Source organism: Onychostruthus taczanowskii, unplaced genomic scaffold (genome assembly GCF_017590055.1).
Source record: "Onychostruthus taczanowskii isolate IOZ18803 unplaced genomic scaffold, ASM1759005v1 scaffold28, whole genome shotgun sequence".
Taxonomy (NCBI): domain Eukaryota; kingdom Metazoa; phylum Chordata; class Aves; order Passeriformes; family Passeridae; genus Onychostruthus; species Onychostruthus taczanowskii.
This window is the reverse complement of record NW_024500128.1, coordinates 7,840,841-7,856,991: the sequence shown is the minus strand read 5'-3', so window position 1 is coordinate 7,856,991 and position 16,151 is coordinate 7,840,841. Positions and strand designations below refer to the sequence as shown.

General features: G+C 38.3%; 1 protein-coding gene across 7 annotated transcripts in view; it reads left to right on the top strand.

The window, feature by feature from the left end:
• ELMO1 (engulfment and cell motility 1) overlaps positions 1-16,151 on the top strand; it is a 302,722-nt gene that overhangs the window by 104,696 nt on the left and 181,875 nt on the right. For all 7 annotated transcript variants that reach the window (XM_041407809.1, XM_041407811.1, XM_041407814.1 and 4 more), the window contains 6 exons: positions 555-654; positions 7,359-7,510; positions 8,386-8,464; positions 12,132-12,182; positions 13,625-13,747; positions 15,083-15,214. In XM_041407809.1, coding sequence (XP_041263743.1) covers positions 555-654; positions 7,359-7,510; positions 8,386-8,464; positions 12,132-12,182; positions 13,625-13,747; positions 15,083-15,214 — 637 coding nt within the window. The remainder of the gene's footprint in view (positions 1-554; positions 655-7,358; positions 7,511-8,385; positions 8,465-12,131; positions 12,183-13,624; positions 13,748-15,082; positions 15,215-16,151) is intronic.

Here is a 16,151-nt window from a genome sequence, read left to right as displayed (position 1 = left end):
TGCATTTCTGAAATATATTTGCTTTGTTGTAAGAGAAGGAATAAACAATACTCTCACTTCCCACAAATTTGCTTGATGCAGAGGTACCAAAATGTGACCTGCAATTGAGGGCCTTCAATTAGGAGGATTTCATAAGTGCTAAGGAAGAAGTTCACTTCTTTCCTCTCTTAGATCTAAATCTCTGAATTTATGAGAGGAGTTTAATTTGGACTGGTTTGGGGTTTTTTTGGTTTTTTTGGTTTATTTTTTGGTTTTTTTTTTTTTTTTTTTTTTTTTGTTTGTTTTTTTTTGTCTTTTTTTGAGCATTGCATGCAGTGTTTTCTTAGGGATTACTTTTCTTACAACTGCTTTCCTCCAGTAGACTATTCTTGCTATCCATGCTAAATTGTTTTGGAGACTACCTATAGCACGGCCTTTCTTGCTCTTCTGCTTCCTCTTAGTCCATAATTGGCTTCATTTTCCTGCCTTTCTGAAAGCTTCCTGCTGCTTTATTCCCTCGGTCATTGCCCTGCTGCATTACTGGTAAATGTTGTCATGACTCCTGTCTCTTGCAGCTTTGGAGATATGTTGTCCTTTACACTGACTGCATTTGTTGAGCTGATGGATCATGGGATTGTATCGTGGGATACATTCTCTGTGGCATTCATTAAAAAGGTAAATTTGTAATCAATGCTATCTGTTCTATATCAGTTTAAATATTTGAGGTGAGTGGTGATTTGGGTTTGTTTCTTTTTCCCTCCTTTGTTTTTTTCCAGGTACATTATTTAGGTCATTGGTGAAAAAAGGTGCATGAAAATAGGATTAAAGTGCTGTTTCAAACTATAAATGTTTGTACTGCAGAATCTGGTTCAACTTCCATGGAAATCAGTTGGAGTGAGTTGGGATCAACACAGTATTAGGCTTGTTACGTGAGAAATTGTGTATTCAATTACACTGTGACCTCCCTGTGCAGATAAAATACAGTTAAAGCAAAAAATTGCTATTTTGATGTAATATAAACTAAAATGAGTAATGTCATATTTCTAGGAAAAAAAGCCAGCAGCACTGAAGTGTTTCCTCTGGGGTATTGGAAGAAGAGAAATTAGTTAGTTTACAGTTTGAAATTGGGATGATATCTGAGTTAATCAAGCTGAACTTTGCACCTCTGAATCTTGCAGTTGAGGTATGTGGTTTTGAAAGAGATCTGTTCACAATTTGCAGCATATCCTTCTTTAGTTGCATGTCAGAGATGCACAAAAGCAGCATAAGCATGGTAGTACCCTTTAGGTACAGAGATATACAAGACTTCAGAAAAAGTCATTTACTGGGGAAGAAAAACCCCAAAACCAACTAATTCTTCTATACAAAGAATTTTCAAACCTGATTGAATTTATCATAACTTAAAGTATATTTGAAGAGGTTCAAAAGATGTCAGTTACTTCACTAAAATAATATCAGAGCAGTAATTAAATGAATATAACCTGTGGCAAAGAAACCTTCATTTTGGCAGAGTGTGTCAAGAGTGAGGGCTTTAAATTTTGTTAGAAAACTGCTACCATCAAAGAAAGGAGAAATTTACTTTTGTTGCCAAAAGTGAAAGAAGGATCAACTATGAAAAAAAGTCTTAGATACTTTAGACACTAAACCTCAGTTTTGGTCATAAGGGGGAAAAAAAAAAAAAAAAAAAAAAAAAAAAAAAAAAAAAAAAAAAAAAAAAAAAAAAAAAAAAAAAAAAAAGTAGTGTAACTGATCTGAGTTTTGTCTGTTTTTTAAATTTCTTTTCCAATTTCATAGTCCTGGTAGGTTGTGATGACAATTGTTTTTACCGTCTAATGGCAAAGAAAATTCTACAACTGCTTTTAACTGACTGCAGGAGACACAACGTCCAGAATGCCTTATTTTCTAGGGGAGCCTATTATGGAGCATATGAAGAAAATGAAGAAACTTGCTAAAGTTAGTTTAGAGCATTTACTTTGTTATTGACTCAAAACAAATGTCTTTGTCCAAGCTTTGCCCTGTGGATTTTGTTGTAACAATAGAAGAAATTGTTCTGTTCCCCTTATTAATTGCTCACCTCTTCTGTCAGGCATTTCTATAGGTTTCCCTGGATAATGACCCAATTAAAAAAAACCAAAAAACCACACACACACACAACAAAAATAAAACAACTAAAAGAAACAACCAAAAGCATTTTCACAAAGTACCTATATAAACCAAAACTGGCAGGTAGAACCAGTAGTGAAACTGTTGAGCAAGAAAGGGACCAAGGAGAATGATAGGAGAGTGTGGTGGGTCTAATGCTGGCCAAATGCCCCTGCACCTACTAGAATTATTTACTCATTTTCTGCTATGAGATAAGAATTAGGAGGAGAGCAAAGCAGGATCAAAACTTTAAAGATTATAAAGAAAGCTTTATTAGCAGAACTAAAAGAAAGAATAATAAGAATCAGAATACAACCTTCAGAATACTTCTCTTCCACTCACACACTCTTTTCTTTCCCACTGACAAAATAAATATACAAAACCTGGCACTTTCAGTCAGTTAACACCTCTAGAATAGTCTTCCTTCAGTTCTCTTAGGGAGAGGAGTCTCTCTTGCTATGCTGTGGAGACTTCCCCACAAGAAACAGTTCTCTTGCGGCTTCAATGTCACAGCGAATCAACCACGCAGGAAAGAGAAATCTGTTCACAGTGTAAGTCCCTCCCATGCCTTACAGCTTTCCCATAGCTGCTTTCATAGGCCATGTCAGCTTATGGGGAGCTGTTTTAAGGATGAGCTGTTCTAGCATGAAAGCAAAAGTTCTCTTAATCCATTTCTGGGCAACAAAGGTTTTCTTCTTCTCTTCCTGGGGCAAGGTTTCTCATCTCTCTCATTCAAACTTCTCATTAGATCACAGAGAGAAGAGAAACAGAGGGACAGAGAATGATAGAGGTTGAGGAAGGAGGCTTAGGAGTGTTCTGATCTGCATGCAGTTGGAAGCCAAAAAGGCAGAGAGCCCTCAGTGGTGCAGTGTGGACATGGGACAAACCTAGCAGAGCACCTTTGGACCATGTCTCATCTCTGTGGCAGCAATCTACAACTTCATTCTCACTAGCTTCTCTGACGTTGGCTTTTGACAGGCCACTTGAGATCCTTGATGGGCTTGTTCAAGTGACTGATGGGATGGATAAGGGAGTTGATAAGTTTCTGCTGAGGGGAAACTTGCAGTCAAGTGCTTTTGCCTTTTGAAGCTGTCCTTCATGTTAAATGAAAGCTAAACTTCAATGGGGTTGAACTAGTCTAAATTTTTTCTGGAGTAGTTTTTTAACCTAAAAATATAGAAGCTGAAGGAGACCCCAAGGGGAACTCCTGACTGCTTCTAATGAATAAGTGCGTGGTGTTGGATGCAGACTCTCTCCCATCCTTTGAATACCTAAAAACTGCTATTCCAGGTGCAGCAGGTAAGATTGTTGCTTTCAAGGAGTACTTTTTTCCTTATTTTAAGGGAAAATAGCATCATTTGGAAAAGCTTCCTTATGATATGCAAAGTTCTCTCAAGACATTTTTCTTGTTTATGATGATATATAGCTCTTTTCCAGATTCCATAGCTGTCTAAAGGATTTGGATTCCAAGTTCTTAGAAAAAGTCATGATGATTGGTTATCAAAATTGCCCTGGTTCTGTCCTGGTTAATTTTTGCAGTATCCAAGAGTGGGCATGGCTAGGACACAGAGGTTATTCTATACCACCTCACATCATTTTCTGGGGACAGGGGAAGGGGCTCCTTCTGGATGGGGATAGCGTGGCAGTGATTCAGGTATTCCTGGTTTCCACATTGTAGGCATTTGCTTGTGAATCGTTCATCTCTCTTGTGCCCTCTGTTATTGATAGTATAGCTGTTACTGTTCTTTTTCTTTCTTTATTGCTGTTTCCAGTAAATTGTTCTTATCTAGACCCATGATGTTTACCTTCAGTGCCTCCAATTCTCCTCAGGCCTGCCAAAGGAAGGACAGGGGGAATGAGCAAGTGGTGCATTCTTTGTGGTGCTCAATGGGAGCACTAAACAGGGAAATACCATTCCTAAACCATGACAAAAATGTGCTACACAAATTTGGTACTTCCATCTTTAGTTCCTACAAGAGGAGTGATAAAGTTTGTAGTATTGTTTAAGATATGTTAAAAAAAAATCTTTAAAAATTACTTATATAATTGCTGTTTCATAAGTGTATGATGCTGAGCCTTAGTGTTGACAAATTGTTTACTCCACCTTCTCAAATATATTGTGCAGAAAACAGAGTGGCAGCCAGAGAAATATTTCTGTATGTCACAACTGTCAGTTGTTTTTTCTGTAGTCAAGTGCAGCTCTAGTTCCTTACTTTAAAATTATATGCACCCTTTAAAATTTTACTATGCACTAAATCTTAACAAAGACCACAACCTGGACAGATTTTTTTGTACATTTCTGACAACAGGATAGTGCAGGCAAATAACTAATGAACATGCATAATGAAAATCAGATCTGTTTCTTTCACTGTTTTTTCCCCTGTGTTCTTTTTCTGGTGCAGCTTTTAAATAGTAATCATAATAATAAGTAGTAGTAGTATTATATAACAACTTTTTGTTTAACTTTTGAATTCTCTATTTTGCTTTAAGTGATGCCCAACCAGGAGAACTTGGATGATGTAGTTCAGTTTGCTGTAGGTTTTTCATCTACTCTTAGTTTGCATATTAATTCCTATTTCAAAGGAGCATGAATCTGTAAATTCATGGTCTGATTCCTAATTTCCCTTGAAATTGAAAGGAAATTAAGCACCCAGACTCTTCTTTTATATGTGGCTTTATATGCAGATTTTAAGGTTACAGGTATTTTGCTGAAGAAATAATGTTATCCTTAATGAGACACACCCATGTGACAGGTGTTCATGTGGAAGTGCAAAGCAATCAAGTTGCTTCTTTCTGAAAAAGATGTAGTGTTTTGCTGAGCTTCCATTATTTTAATAATCTGAATTTTTGATAAATTAATGCAGCATTATTTTTGGATGTTGAAAGCCCTCTCTGTGTGTGGTGCTAATAAACAAAAACCAGCAAATAAAACAAATTTGAACTCCTGTTGATTCATGTCTCTTTTCAAGAAGGCCCTTTTTTTTTTTTTTTCCCATGTACAGAACTTCAAGTGTGGGAATAGAATTTCATTTTAATGCAGTTTTGTTCTCCCTGGAACTTGCATGACTTATTTTTCAAGGTAGACAAGCCTATTATTTCTGGCCAGACTTCATGCTTCAGCAAGGTGGTTATGAATACACACAGCTTGACTTGCAAGTTAGTTACCCAGCAGATGTTTTGCATCTATGTTCAGTGTGAAATGTCTTTTTAAACACACAAGATGGCTTTATACCTTGTGTTTGTGTTGATGATTAAAAGATGTTATGGTCCGAGGTCAGGAGAATAAATGAGGCTAAGGCAGCCTTTCCTAGACGAAGGTTCCAGTTATCTATACTGTTACATTTCTGCAGGTCCCTGATATGAAAATGTTATATCCCAGTGAAGCATTAACTGCCACCCGAAGGAGCTGCTGCACCAAGAATAATTCATAAATGTCAGGGATCCTAAAGAGGTGACAGAAATCTGGAAATTTGGGACACAGCCTGGACACATGGTTTTCCTGCTGCACAAGCAATCCATGGATGCCTGAAAACTGAGGCATCCAGGGGCACTTGGTTTAATGTGTGAGCAGTGCAGAGTTGCTCTGTGCATACACTGCCCCTGTCGTGGGCCCTGTGGAGATCTGGCAGCTCTGGCTGCAATGCATCAAAACACATCTGGATTACCATTAACAGAGGTGGGGTAGCACAGTGCTTTGGACACACAGATTGTTTCTCTAAAAAGCACACTTTATTTGTGTACTATTGTAAATATTATTTGGCTCATGACTTGCTTGGAGAAGATACTGAGAGTCCAAAATAGAAAAAGGCTAATCGAGTTGCCTCTCTCTTCCTGTTTTCTATGCATTCTTGGCTTGCTTATTTACAGAAAATAAAGTATATTCTCTGAATTGAGTTTCACTTGGTGTAGGATGTTCCTGCTGCGGTAATGCAAACCAAGTAGCAGAGCAAACAGCAAAAAGCAAAAGTGCTGTAATAGATTAGGAAAAAAAAGTACATCCCTCTTTCTTTCTTGTCTCCAGCCAAAGTTGGGTGTTTTGCTCCTTCAGTACTACTTAATACGTCACAAATGCAAAACAATACCATTGTCCATGTGTCAACTTTTTAATGTGACTTTTACAGGCAGCTGGACAGCTTTTCCAAGCATAGGGCAGGCCTTTCTTCCTCCTAAAGGGGAACAATTCTTAGGTCTCAGCAAGCATCCAGAATTGGAAACAGAAGTTATGACTACAGTAGTGGCTTGTAGCAGGAATACTGAATAGATGTATGAAATTTTCTGGAAGGAACATATCAGCCTTGAGACAGGGCCACTCTAGTCTGTTACTTGGCTGCAGAGAGCATGTAACTGTGGTCACGGTACGCTTCTGTTTGTGATTTCTTGGGCGCCTTTCATTTTGACTGTGCTGGTGTTGGTGTATTTGAAGAAAACCCCTGCAGTTCTCACTTTCTGCATCAGTAGAAGGCAGGTTTCTTCCCAGGAAGCTGGGCACATGGGCTGGGCAGCATGTGGGAGAATGTGTGTTGCCACATCTTACTGCACAGCTGTGTTGACTCTGCAGATGAGTGTGCAGCTTGTCATTGCCACACTTCAAAATAGCAGAGGTCAAACTTGGTTTTAATTAATGTGCCATTTGCTTGTGGCAGCTTGCAGTAAAAGGGAAGGTTATTAATGAAAAGCTGGACTCTAGACAGAGTTATGGAACCAGTTGTCGTGATCATCAACAGAGTTTTAATTGGTAACCTGGAAAGAGCTTTCAGCATTATTGGTAACACCAAGCAGAAGAAAAATGCATGTTTTTCTAGACCGTGTTTTGCCAGAAAGCTAGATTATAAGTTTTGCTTTTGAAACATTTGCCTTAAGACTAGATATTTTTAGCCTGTACAATTTTTTTCTGGAGAAAATGAGAACTAGTTTCTTTGTTTTTTCCAAAGTTTTCTACACAAAAAATAGAATTGTTGAAATTTTTAATGCTGATTTGTCATGTTTGTAATGTAATGATGAAGCTTACATTTCTGTCATGTGAATATTGACAATAACCAGTAACACCTGTGCCACTGTGTTCCTGATGGTATGTGCTGTGCCTGGTTGATCATTTTCAGGTATTCACTGATAACTGGCATGTGGACAAGACGTACCTTTTATCCTAATGCCTTTCTGAACCACGCTGACAGTTTTCTTTCTTACCTTTCCCTGTTTTCATGAGGAGATGCAAATTCTCTGAATGATTGTATTTGCAGATAGCAAGCTATGTGAACAAATTTGCCTCGGACATCTCTATCTTGCAACGGTCGCTGGCAATCCTGGAATCCATGGTGCTCAACAGCCATGACCTGTACCAGAAGGTAGCACAGGAGATCACAATTGGGCAGCTAATCCCACATTTGCAGGGGTGAGTGGCTTTGACTTGATATGCCGCTTGATATGGTGGATATTTTTTCCCGCACAAAAATAACACAACATTTGGAGAGAAAACAGTAGTATAAAGACCAGCAACCTCCTTTATTATTTCTGCTTCCACTGCAAGTGACTGCATAACTGGTAACAATCTTTCTGGAGTTGCCTGGTAGTTAGGTTTTAGGGCTTTTTGTTTTTCTATAAGCTACTTATGTAGTTGGAAGTGGGGAATGATGAGAAGAGCACCCTGTAGTAATTAAATGCTTAATTAGCATACAGATGGGGTTGTTTTGCTTGCCAGACTCTGGGAAATGTGTAAGACCAAAACTGCTCAACTTTCACTGAATGTATATTTGAAAAGGGAAGTGCTTTCTCTTAAATAGTAATGTAAAGTGCTTAAATGGATGGAAGCTGTCTCTTGTAGCATAGAGTAATGTACTGTGCATGGTTATGCTTGTCTCCCACCTGGGTCATTTTCAATGCACCTGAAAAACTTTAATACCAGCAGCTTCATTTCCAAAAGCCTTTAGGGAAGATTCCTCTTTCTATCTGCAGCTGCTGTGCACCTGACAAAAACCGGTTGTCAGACTCTTGCTATGATCAGTGGAGGGTCACTGGCAGTTCAAGGAGTAGTTCATTCCACCTTTTTTGAATTCTGAGTCTCCCTTTGGGACATCATCTCTCTCTCAATAATGGAGAAAACCTGGTCATGACCAACCTTGGTTACCTGACATGAAGCGCAACCATGGTTAACATGAAGCGCAAACAGCTCCTCCACTTCTACCTGCAGAAATGCAGCTGGAAGATCAGTTTCTGCAGCTCATGTGCATTTGTGTTCTTCTCTTACGTTTACAACATTGTTCCAAACAGGACAGACCAAGAAATCCAGACGTACACCATTGCGGTAATAAATGCACTCTTCCTTAAAGCACCTGATGACAAGAGGCAGGTAAGTTGATGGGGGTTGTATACCTATGCATCTCTAGGAGAAAAAGTGTTTCATATATTCATACCTGCAGTTGTCCCATCACACTTCTCCTGCACTCAATTCAAACTGAAACTAGTTCTGTTTTTTCGTGCTGGGATATAATTCATTTTAATGGAACTACCCCCATCTTGCACCAGTATTAGGAGGGATTAGGCATTCTTCCATGCTTTTGTAGTTCCCTGTGACCTCATATGAACCATATTGACTGTGGCTGACTGTAGTATTTATTGTACTGAACTCTCTGCCAGCACAGCTTGTAAACCCAGGCTGTTTTTTGGTAGAATGTTTTCCCCCCAGATTTTTTATTAAAAAGTGTGTTTCTTTTGAAAACAAAAATATCTTGCCATGTAAGCATTTCATGGCTTTTATAGTGTGCTATTTTAGTGCCAGATATCAGGAAATATTTCAAGATTGTTACTTGATGTTAAATGGGGATGGAATGTGAAGTGTTATGAAATAGTGAAGTTTTATCCATGTTTATGAAGTTACTAGCCTGTGTCGAAACAGATTTAGGCATTTCTTTATTTAATATTTCTGTCACCAGGAACTGTGATGATAATTCTTGTGGTGACATACTGTTACTGTCCAGAACAAGTTCACTGAGAGTTGCTGATCCATTCTGACAAGGACTTTCCTTAGATTTATTTACATTTTAAAATGCTGGTCACTGTTTAAACAAACATCAAAGCCGTAATGAGGGTTTTTCAGGGGTGTCTGGTGGATATTGGGTTTTGTTTCTTGTCCTTAAAAAATATTTTTAACATTGCAAAGAGGGAAAAATGTAGCCATGGTTTAGTTAGGAAAACAAGGCTCTTCCACGCCTCATCCCTCTCTTTTTTCCTTCTTCCTCCAATACAGTCTTCTGTAAGTAAGGCAAGAATGCACCTAATGAGCAAAAATTAGAATAAAAATTTTCTTTCAATTTTGGCATAAATTTATCCTTGTAAGAAACCCAAATATTTTGCTTTTTTGCATTTGTGAATAGTTGCTGCTGTGTTTCTGTGAGAAGTATGCCTTTGTCCTATTTGAAGTGGAGGAACAGTGTCAGATGTAGACAAGACTTTAGTACTGCCAGCAAGCAAAACTGTATCTTGCCAACAGTGCAACCACCAAGTGAGGCTGGCAGTGAGCCAGACAGACTTCACCTGTAGTACCTGCTGCTGTGACACAAAACTGTTAGTCATGGAGTTTATGATCATCAGGAGATAATGACCTGCTTTGGCTTTGAAGGATAATAGCTCTGACACTTGCAGAAATTTTTCCTCAGCCTTTAATAACCGAGAATATGCAGTCAGAATGTGTTCTGTTTCTCTTTATGTCTATCTTGTGGTTAATTAGTAAACCATACAATAGAGAAGGTAGGTGTCCATTGCCTTCCAAATAGCATTAACAGATGGCACTTACTGAACTCTGTCTTTCTAAGACAATGAACCGAGGTGATGAAGTCTCATGCAATTATCTCATGATGGGCACTCAAAAGTTAATGTTCAGCACTCACTACTTAACATAGTTAGAAGTGAGAAGCTGCACCAAAACTCATATGACTCTGGGAACTTTGGCACCCTCTCTGCTGCCGACTTACAGGCATGATGTGGATGGCTGCTCTGCAGTTAAGGAAGGGATTTAAATTAGCACTGCTGTCTGAATTCTTTCCCCTCACTTTTTTTTCCTCTAATGCAAAACCCATAAAGTCCAAATTTTTTCTTTTTAATGAGGACTCCCTAGTTGCTTTGCTTCTTCTGCCCCTGTCAAGGACCAAATAATCTAGAGAAATATAGGTTATTAATAAAAAAAAGAAAATAAAAAAAGTCTATTCAGAAAGAGCTGAGAGTTTGAGCATTGAAATGATACTGTGAATATTTGAAACACTTCTTTCGCACTTGTCTGTATTTTTTGCAGAGACGTTGCTATGGGAAACGAGATGGCAAATTTGGTCAGATAATTCTTGTTCTCATCAGCTGGGACCGTACTTATATCAGAATTACGGTCCCAGCTTATTAGCTTATTAACTGCTAATATAGCATTTTTGGAGACAAAGTTAATTTTGATGCAATAATTGGTTTTTTGAATGCTTGTTGCTTCAATCAGTTTTAGTCCACTGAGAAAAATCCCAGTATCTTGATAACAGCTTTTTAAATGATAGCTATAAGAAAGAAGTAACAATTTGATAATCTTCTAAAAAGTAATTGGGAGAGTTTCCTTTTTATTATTTTCTTTGCATTGAATGCAGAAGTACCATCTTGTATTCTGTACCTGTTAATCTTTTGGCAGTGGGTACATAGTTTGACAAAAATCCAGCCAGTCTGTTCCAAGCAACGTTGAAGTATATCATGTGCCTGGCACTCCCCCTACAGCTCAGTTGCACATTTCTGGAAGAGATGGAGCCATCTATATCATCCATTCCTTTGCTCCTTTGCTGCTATGTGCAATCGAATCCTGTGCAGCCAGAAAAGGCTTAAAAACTGAAGATGAGTTTCTCTTGTCTTTGGTCCCTTGTTCCTTCTTTATCATTGTTGTGTTCTGTTGCAGCACCCTTTACCTGGTACAAATAAAAGAGTTCAGCATCTCTGACTGCCTCCCATCTCACAATAAGAATTATTTTCTTTTTCTGAGCAAGTTCTCACCTAACATTTGCTTTATTTACACTGTTTCTGCAGATGTGTTTTAGTCATCTATCCTTCATATGTTTAATGTTACAGTCTCCATTTTTCTGTTTTCTAGGGGATTTTTTATGTATAAAAGTGACTAGTATTTATTCTACATTAGGCTTCAGCTCTCACAAAGTTCAGCAGGAATGCACTGCATATGCAAGCATATCTCTCATAAACACACAAATACACATACACGCATTTCTATATTGATGGAAAAGCTCATGGAACCTAAAAATAGGGCATGCTCCTGTAGGCATGGTTAAGATTACGCTCTTATGCTTGGTAAGTGTTAAATATTCCCTCCTATGCATTGTAGGACAGTTTGCAGCAGGGACAGTTGGGATCAGCTGCTTAAGAGTTAAAGGAAAAGCATATTCACCTCGACAGTGATTTCAGACAGACAAGTTAATTTAAAACAAAAGAGTGGAACAATGTCAACATTGCTACTAAAATACAGGGGAGAATTATAATTTATTATAATGAAACACTACTGAGTTGTAGGCTGATTTATTGAATGGAAGTTAGAGCACTTGATTTTAAAACAGCTGAAATATCAAAGTAAATAAGCATTTTATTTGACATCTTGTTTTAAAGTCCTGGCTGCCTTCCAGTACATGCTTTCTTCTGTATTGTTTATGGGGGAAGGTTGTGCTTGAACAAGCATGTAAATACTCTCTTGAACCCACAGAGGTCTCTTCTGAAGTATTTCACCATGGGTTTTGGATCACCAAAGCCCTCAGCTTGTGACGTACTTTTAACTATCTTGATCTCTCTTCTCATGGTATTTTGACTCTGTGATCCCCCAAATAATGCATACAGTCCTAATGCTGATATGCTGCTTCCTTTCATTTGAAAGTAACAATGCAGAAATGTAAGACCTTTTAAGCCAGTGTGTTTTTCTAGCTATGATATTAAAATACTTGCTTCTGGATATTTTTTTAATTTTTTTTTTTTTTTTTTTTTTTTTACTAAATCAGGAAATGGCAAACATTTTGGCACAAAAGCAGCTTCGTTCCATCATCTTAACTGTAAGTATATGGTTGTCAAATTTACTGTTGATTAGGAGAGAGAAAAGGTGACTCAGTTTTTGGTGTTCATAGGTCTTAATGCATTTTAATTGCCTTTGTAATTTGATATGTTTTGAAGCCTTGTAATATAGAAGATAAGGTTTGAATGGTGGTTGAATATGTTCAAAACTGCTTTTTGGAAGTGTTATTTTCCCAGTCAGAAATTGTGGTTTCTTCACGAAAATAAAGTATTAAATACCCCTGTGCTTTTTAGTTCTTTTGATTATTCTGTTTTGATTGTCACAATTCATCATGACTTGCACGCAAGAAGCATGAATTAAAGCTAATGAAATAATTAATTAATATAATATCGAAGACCTGCATCTTCTATCATGGAAAATCAGGGATTTTGCCTTTGACGTTTGAGTAGATTACATCTTCAATGGAATGAGGGAAAATCTTTCTCTGTAGTGAGTGTAAAATCAACCAAACAACAAACAACCCCTCACACTTTCTCATTTCCTATCATAATTTCACTGGTGCATATAAAACCCCCAGAATTTATTTCAGAAGACCTGTTTTTACACTGGTTGAGTTATTTAAAAATTTGGAACAATCATAAAGATAATAATTGTTTATTTATTGTCATAAAATGCTCACATGCCTTTTGGCAGACAGATTCTTTTATTCTCTGGAACTGTACAACATCTGTTGATGTATCTAGCTCCCACTTGATGACTCTTTCCTTAAGTCCTGTGTTTAGAGGCCTGGGTCTGTTTCCCTTGTAAAACTATTGGGTGTTTTTTGGCACACCAGGGATTTTTAAATTGTCCATCAGTTTTGTGTTTGATTTTTGAATGGGATAATTCTGCATGTATAGGACATCATAAACTAATGTATTTCTAAGTAGTCTTCCTCACACAGATTGGAGTTGTCTAGTAGAGGCAGGATTGTGGTGTGATGCTGACTCCCTATTGAACCCTGCTATTCTATTCACTGTGTTCTCTGGCTGTGTTTGCAGCCTGAATACTTTTCTGCTCAGACAGCTACTCTTGTAAATATTTTCTTAATATAATCTATTGGAAAAAAAGAAATAAATTACAGAGCTCTAAAGCTCTTGGGATGGAATTATTTTTTCTTTGACGTGACTTCTCAGCACTGTTTTTTTTTAAATGCTACTTCTCACTATAGGTACAGACCCTATCTAGTGTAAAGTCCTGTCTCCTTAAGTTATTTAAACAGTATCTGTGTCAGTAGTGCTAGTCCTGGTTTAATTTTCAGGGGTGGAGGTGGGTTTGTGTTTGCAATTGGGTTTTTTTTGGCTGTTTGGGTTTGTTTTTTTTTTTAATTTCTGAAGTCTAGATACACTATTGCATAGCAAGCACATACTTAGGAATGGAAACCCCTGACTGCATGCACTGGAATTTTCTGATTCACCAAAGCCTGTCTCTCTTTCTCTGCAGCATGTTATCAGGGCACAGAGGGCCATCAATAATGAAATGGCACACCAGCTATATGTTCTGCAAGTACTTACCTTTAATCTTCTGGAAGACAGAATGATGACAAAAATGGATCCACAAGATCAAGTAAGCATCTGGCATGATCTGGTCTTATCAGGAAGACAGCAACTTTTTTACTGATTTACTTAAAGCTCTTCCTGGAGGAAAAAAAAAACCCACTTGCTAGGAACATTTACTTAAGTCATTAATTTTCTCTGTCTGTGAAGTTGGGTTATCTTTTTTGGTTGTAAGAAGATACACTACGTATTTCATTCCTTGTGCAAAAGTACAAAATGGCCAGGCAATTCTCCTTAGCAAGTAGTTCCATGAACTGAATTTTCTGTCTCCCCGAGCAGAAACTCTGAGCAGCTGTCCAACATTTGTTTCCTTTGTGCCCTTCTCCAAAGCACTAGAGGTGCATGGTCCTTCCTAAAAGTACTTCTGTAGAGCTAAATTAAATGTTTACATGAAAACTATCTGGCGTGCTAGAGTTGAAGTTAAATTGTGTAACAATAAACCCTGGTTTTGTTACTGGGAACCTATAAAGTACTTCATTTGTTTATTGCTCACTGCGTGCAGACATTTACTTTGATGTTGTTCATTGCGCAAAAAGTGACACTCCCCTAAGATATTCAAGAGATTTAAATATAGGGTCAATGGGCCATAGGGATGATTTGTTTTGTTTTTTTGATTTTTGTGGCCTTCATTTAGGCCCTGTACAAGGAGGAACCTGATTTCATTTTTAAGCTGAAGTTATCTCAAGACTTGCTAATAATTTGGGGAAGAGAAGATGGGAGAGTGAGATAGTTGTAAACATAAGTAACATCATGCTGTAGGATTTTATGCTTTCTAAGTCTGAGATGGAAAAGTTTGACTCTTGGGAATGTACATGCAGTCAATTAGTGCCTATCTCCATATAGAGTGACTAACACAGTGTTGTTAATATTGCTGGTAGGGTGGTTATCACTGTCTTGAGACATTTCCAGCTGCAGTAATTCCTCTCTTGCCTGTTTCTGCAGTAGCAAAAATGGATAGTTACCAAAATGAATGCAGAGTGCTGAGTCATTTTGTGTTCATCCAGCAAGGTGCTTAAGTACCAGCTTAATTTGAAATGTGTGTGATCTCTTGGCTTCTGTGGTTAAAATTGTGTAGTCAGAGGCCTTGCTAACATGGGTTCCGTTTCCGGAAGTCAACACTTAAGTACCCATGTGTAAATCTCATAAATGTGAGGACATTCAAATACGGGAACCACGAGGTCATTCTTGCTGACTGTCTCTCCAAGTATGAAGTAGGGAATTTAGACAAACAAACTTTGGACAGTGGGCAGGAATACTTTGTTTTGAAACACCTTTAGTGGAATTGTTTAATTAAGTGAGAGATCAGTTATTTTAACATATTTTTTTTAACCTTGTTTTGACATAGGCTCAGCGGGATATCATATTTGAACTCAGAAGAATTGCATTCGATGCCGAATCTGAACCTAACAATAGCAGTGGCAGTATGGAGAAACGGAAATCTATGTACACTCGAGACTATAAAAAACTTGGATTTATTGTGAGTATTTTTGTGTGATAGTCCACTGAAAGTTGGTGCCTGCATCCATTATAGTACATCTTTTCATTAGTCTCTTCTCTTACTTGGTCTTCTGTCTATTTCCCAAAAGGGAATAACTTTCCTCCCTTTCCCCAGAAACCCTGCTAACTCCAAGTAACAGCTTTATCAGAAGCCAGGTGCTGAAATGGAGGCTATAAAATCTTTACATAGAATAGGCAAGGAAGTAGAGGTAGTAGAGTAGCCATGTATTTTGACTGCCCTGAGCTTGGTAATGGTGACAATAGGATTGAGTGTTTTTGGGTAAGGAGCGGGAAGAACATCAATGAGGCAGATTTCATGATGTGAGTCTTTTATAGGCCAGCCAACCAGGATAAAGAAGCAGGCAAAATATTCCGCAAGCATCTGGGACAAGTCTCAACATCTCTAACCCTTGTTCTCATAGGGCATTTTGAATGTACCAGCTGTCAGCTGGAAATATGATACAGCAGAGAGGAAACATTTGAGGAGAGTGTGTGAGGATAATTGAGGCCAACTGTGTGAGGTTAAGTAAAAGTGCTGGGTTCTGCAACCCCGTTCAATAATCCATACCTGAGGAAGTGTGTCTGGAAAGCTGCTCAGAGGAAAAGAACCTGGGGGTGTTGGACAACAGCTGGCTGAACGTGAGCCTGCATGTGCCCAGATGGCCAAGAAGCCAATGGCATCCTGGCCTGGATCAGCAATAGTGTGGCCAGCAGGACCAGCTCAGTGATTGTCCCCTGTACTCAGCATTGGTGAGGCCACATCTTGGGTACTGTGTTCTGTAAGAAAGAGACTGAGGTGCTGGAATTTGTCCAGAGAAAGCAGCAGAGCTGTGGAAGGGTCTGGAGCACAAGGCTGATGAGGGGCAGCTGAGGTAGCTGGGGGTGTTTAGCCTGGAGAAAAGCAGGCTCAAGGGAGA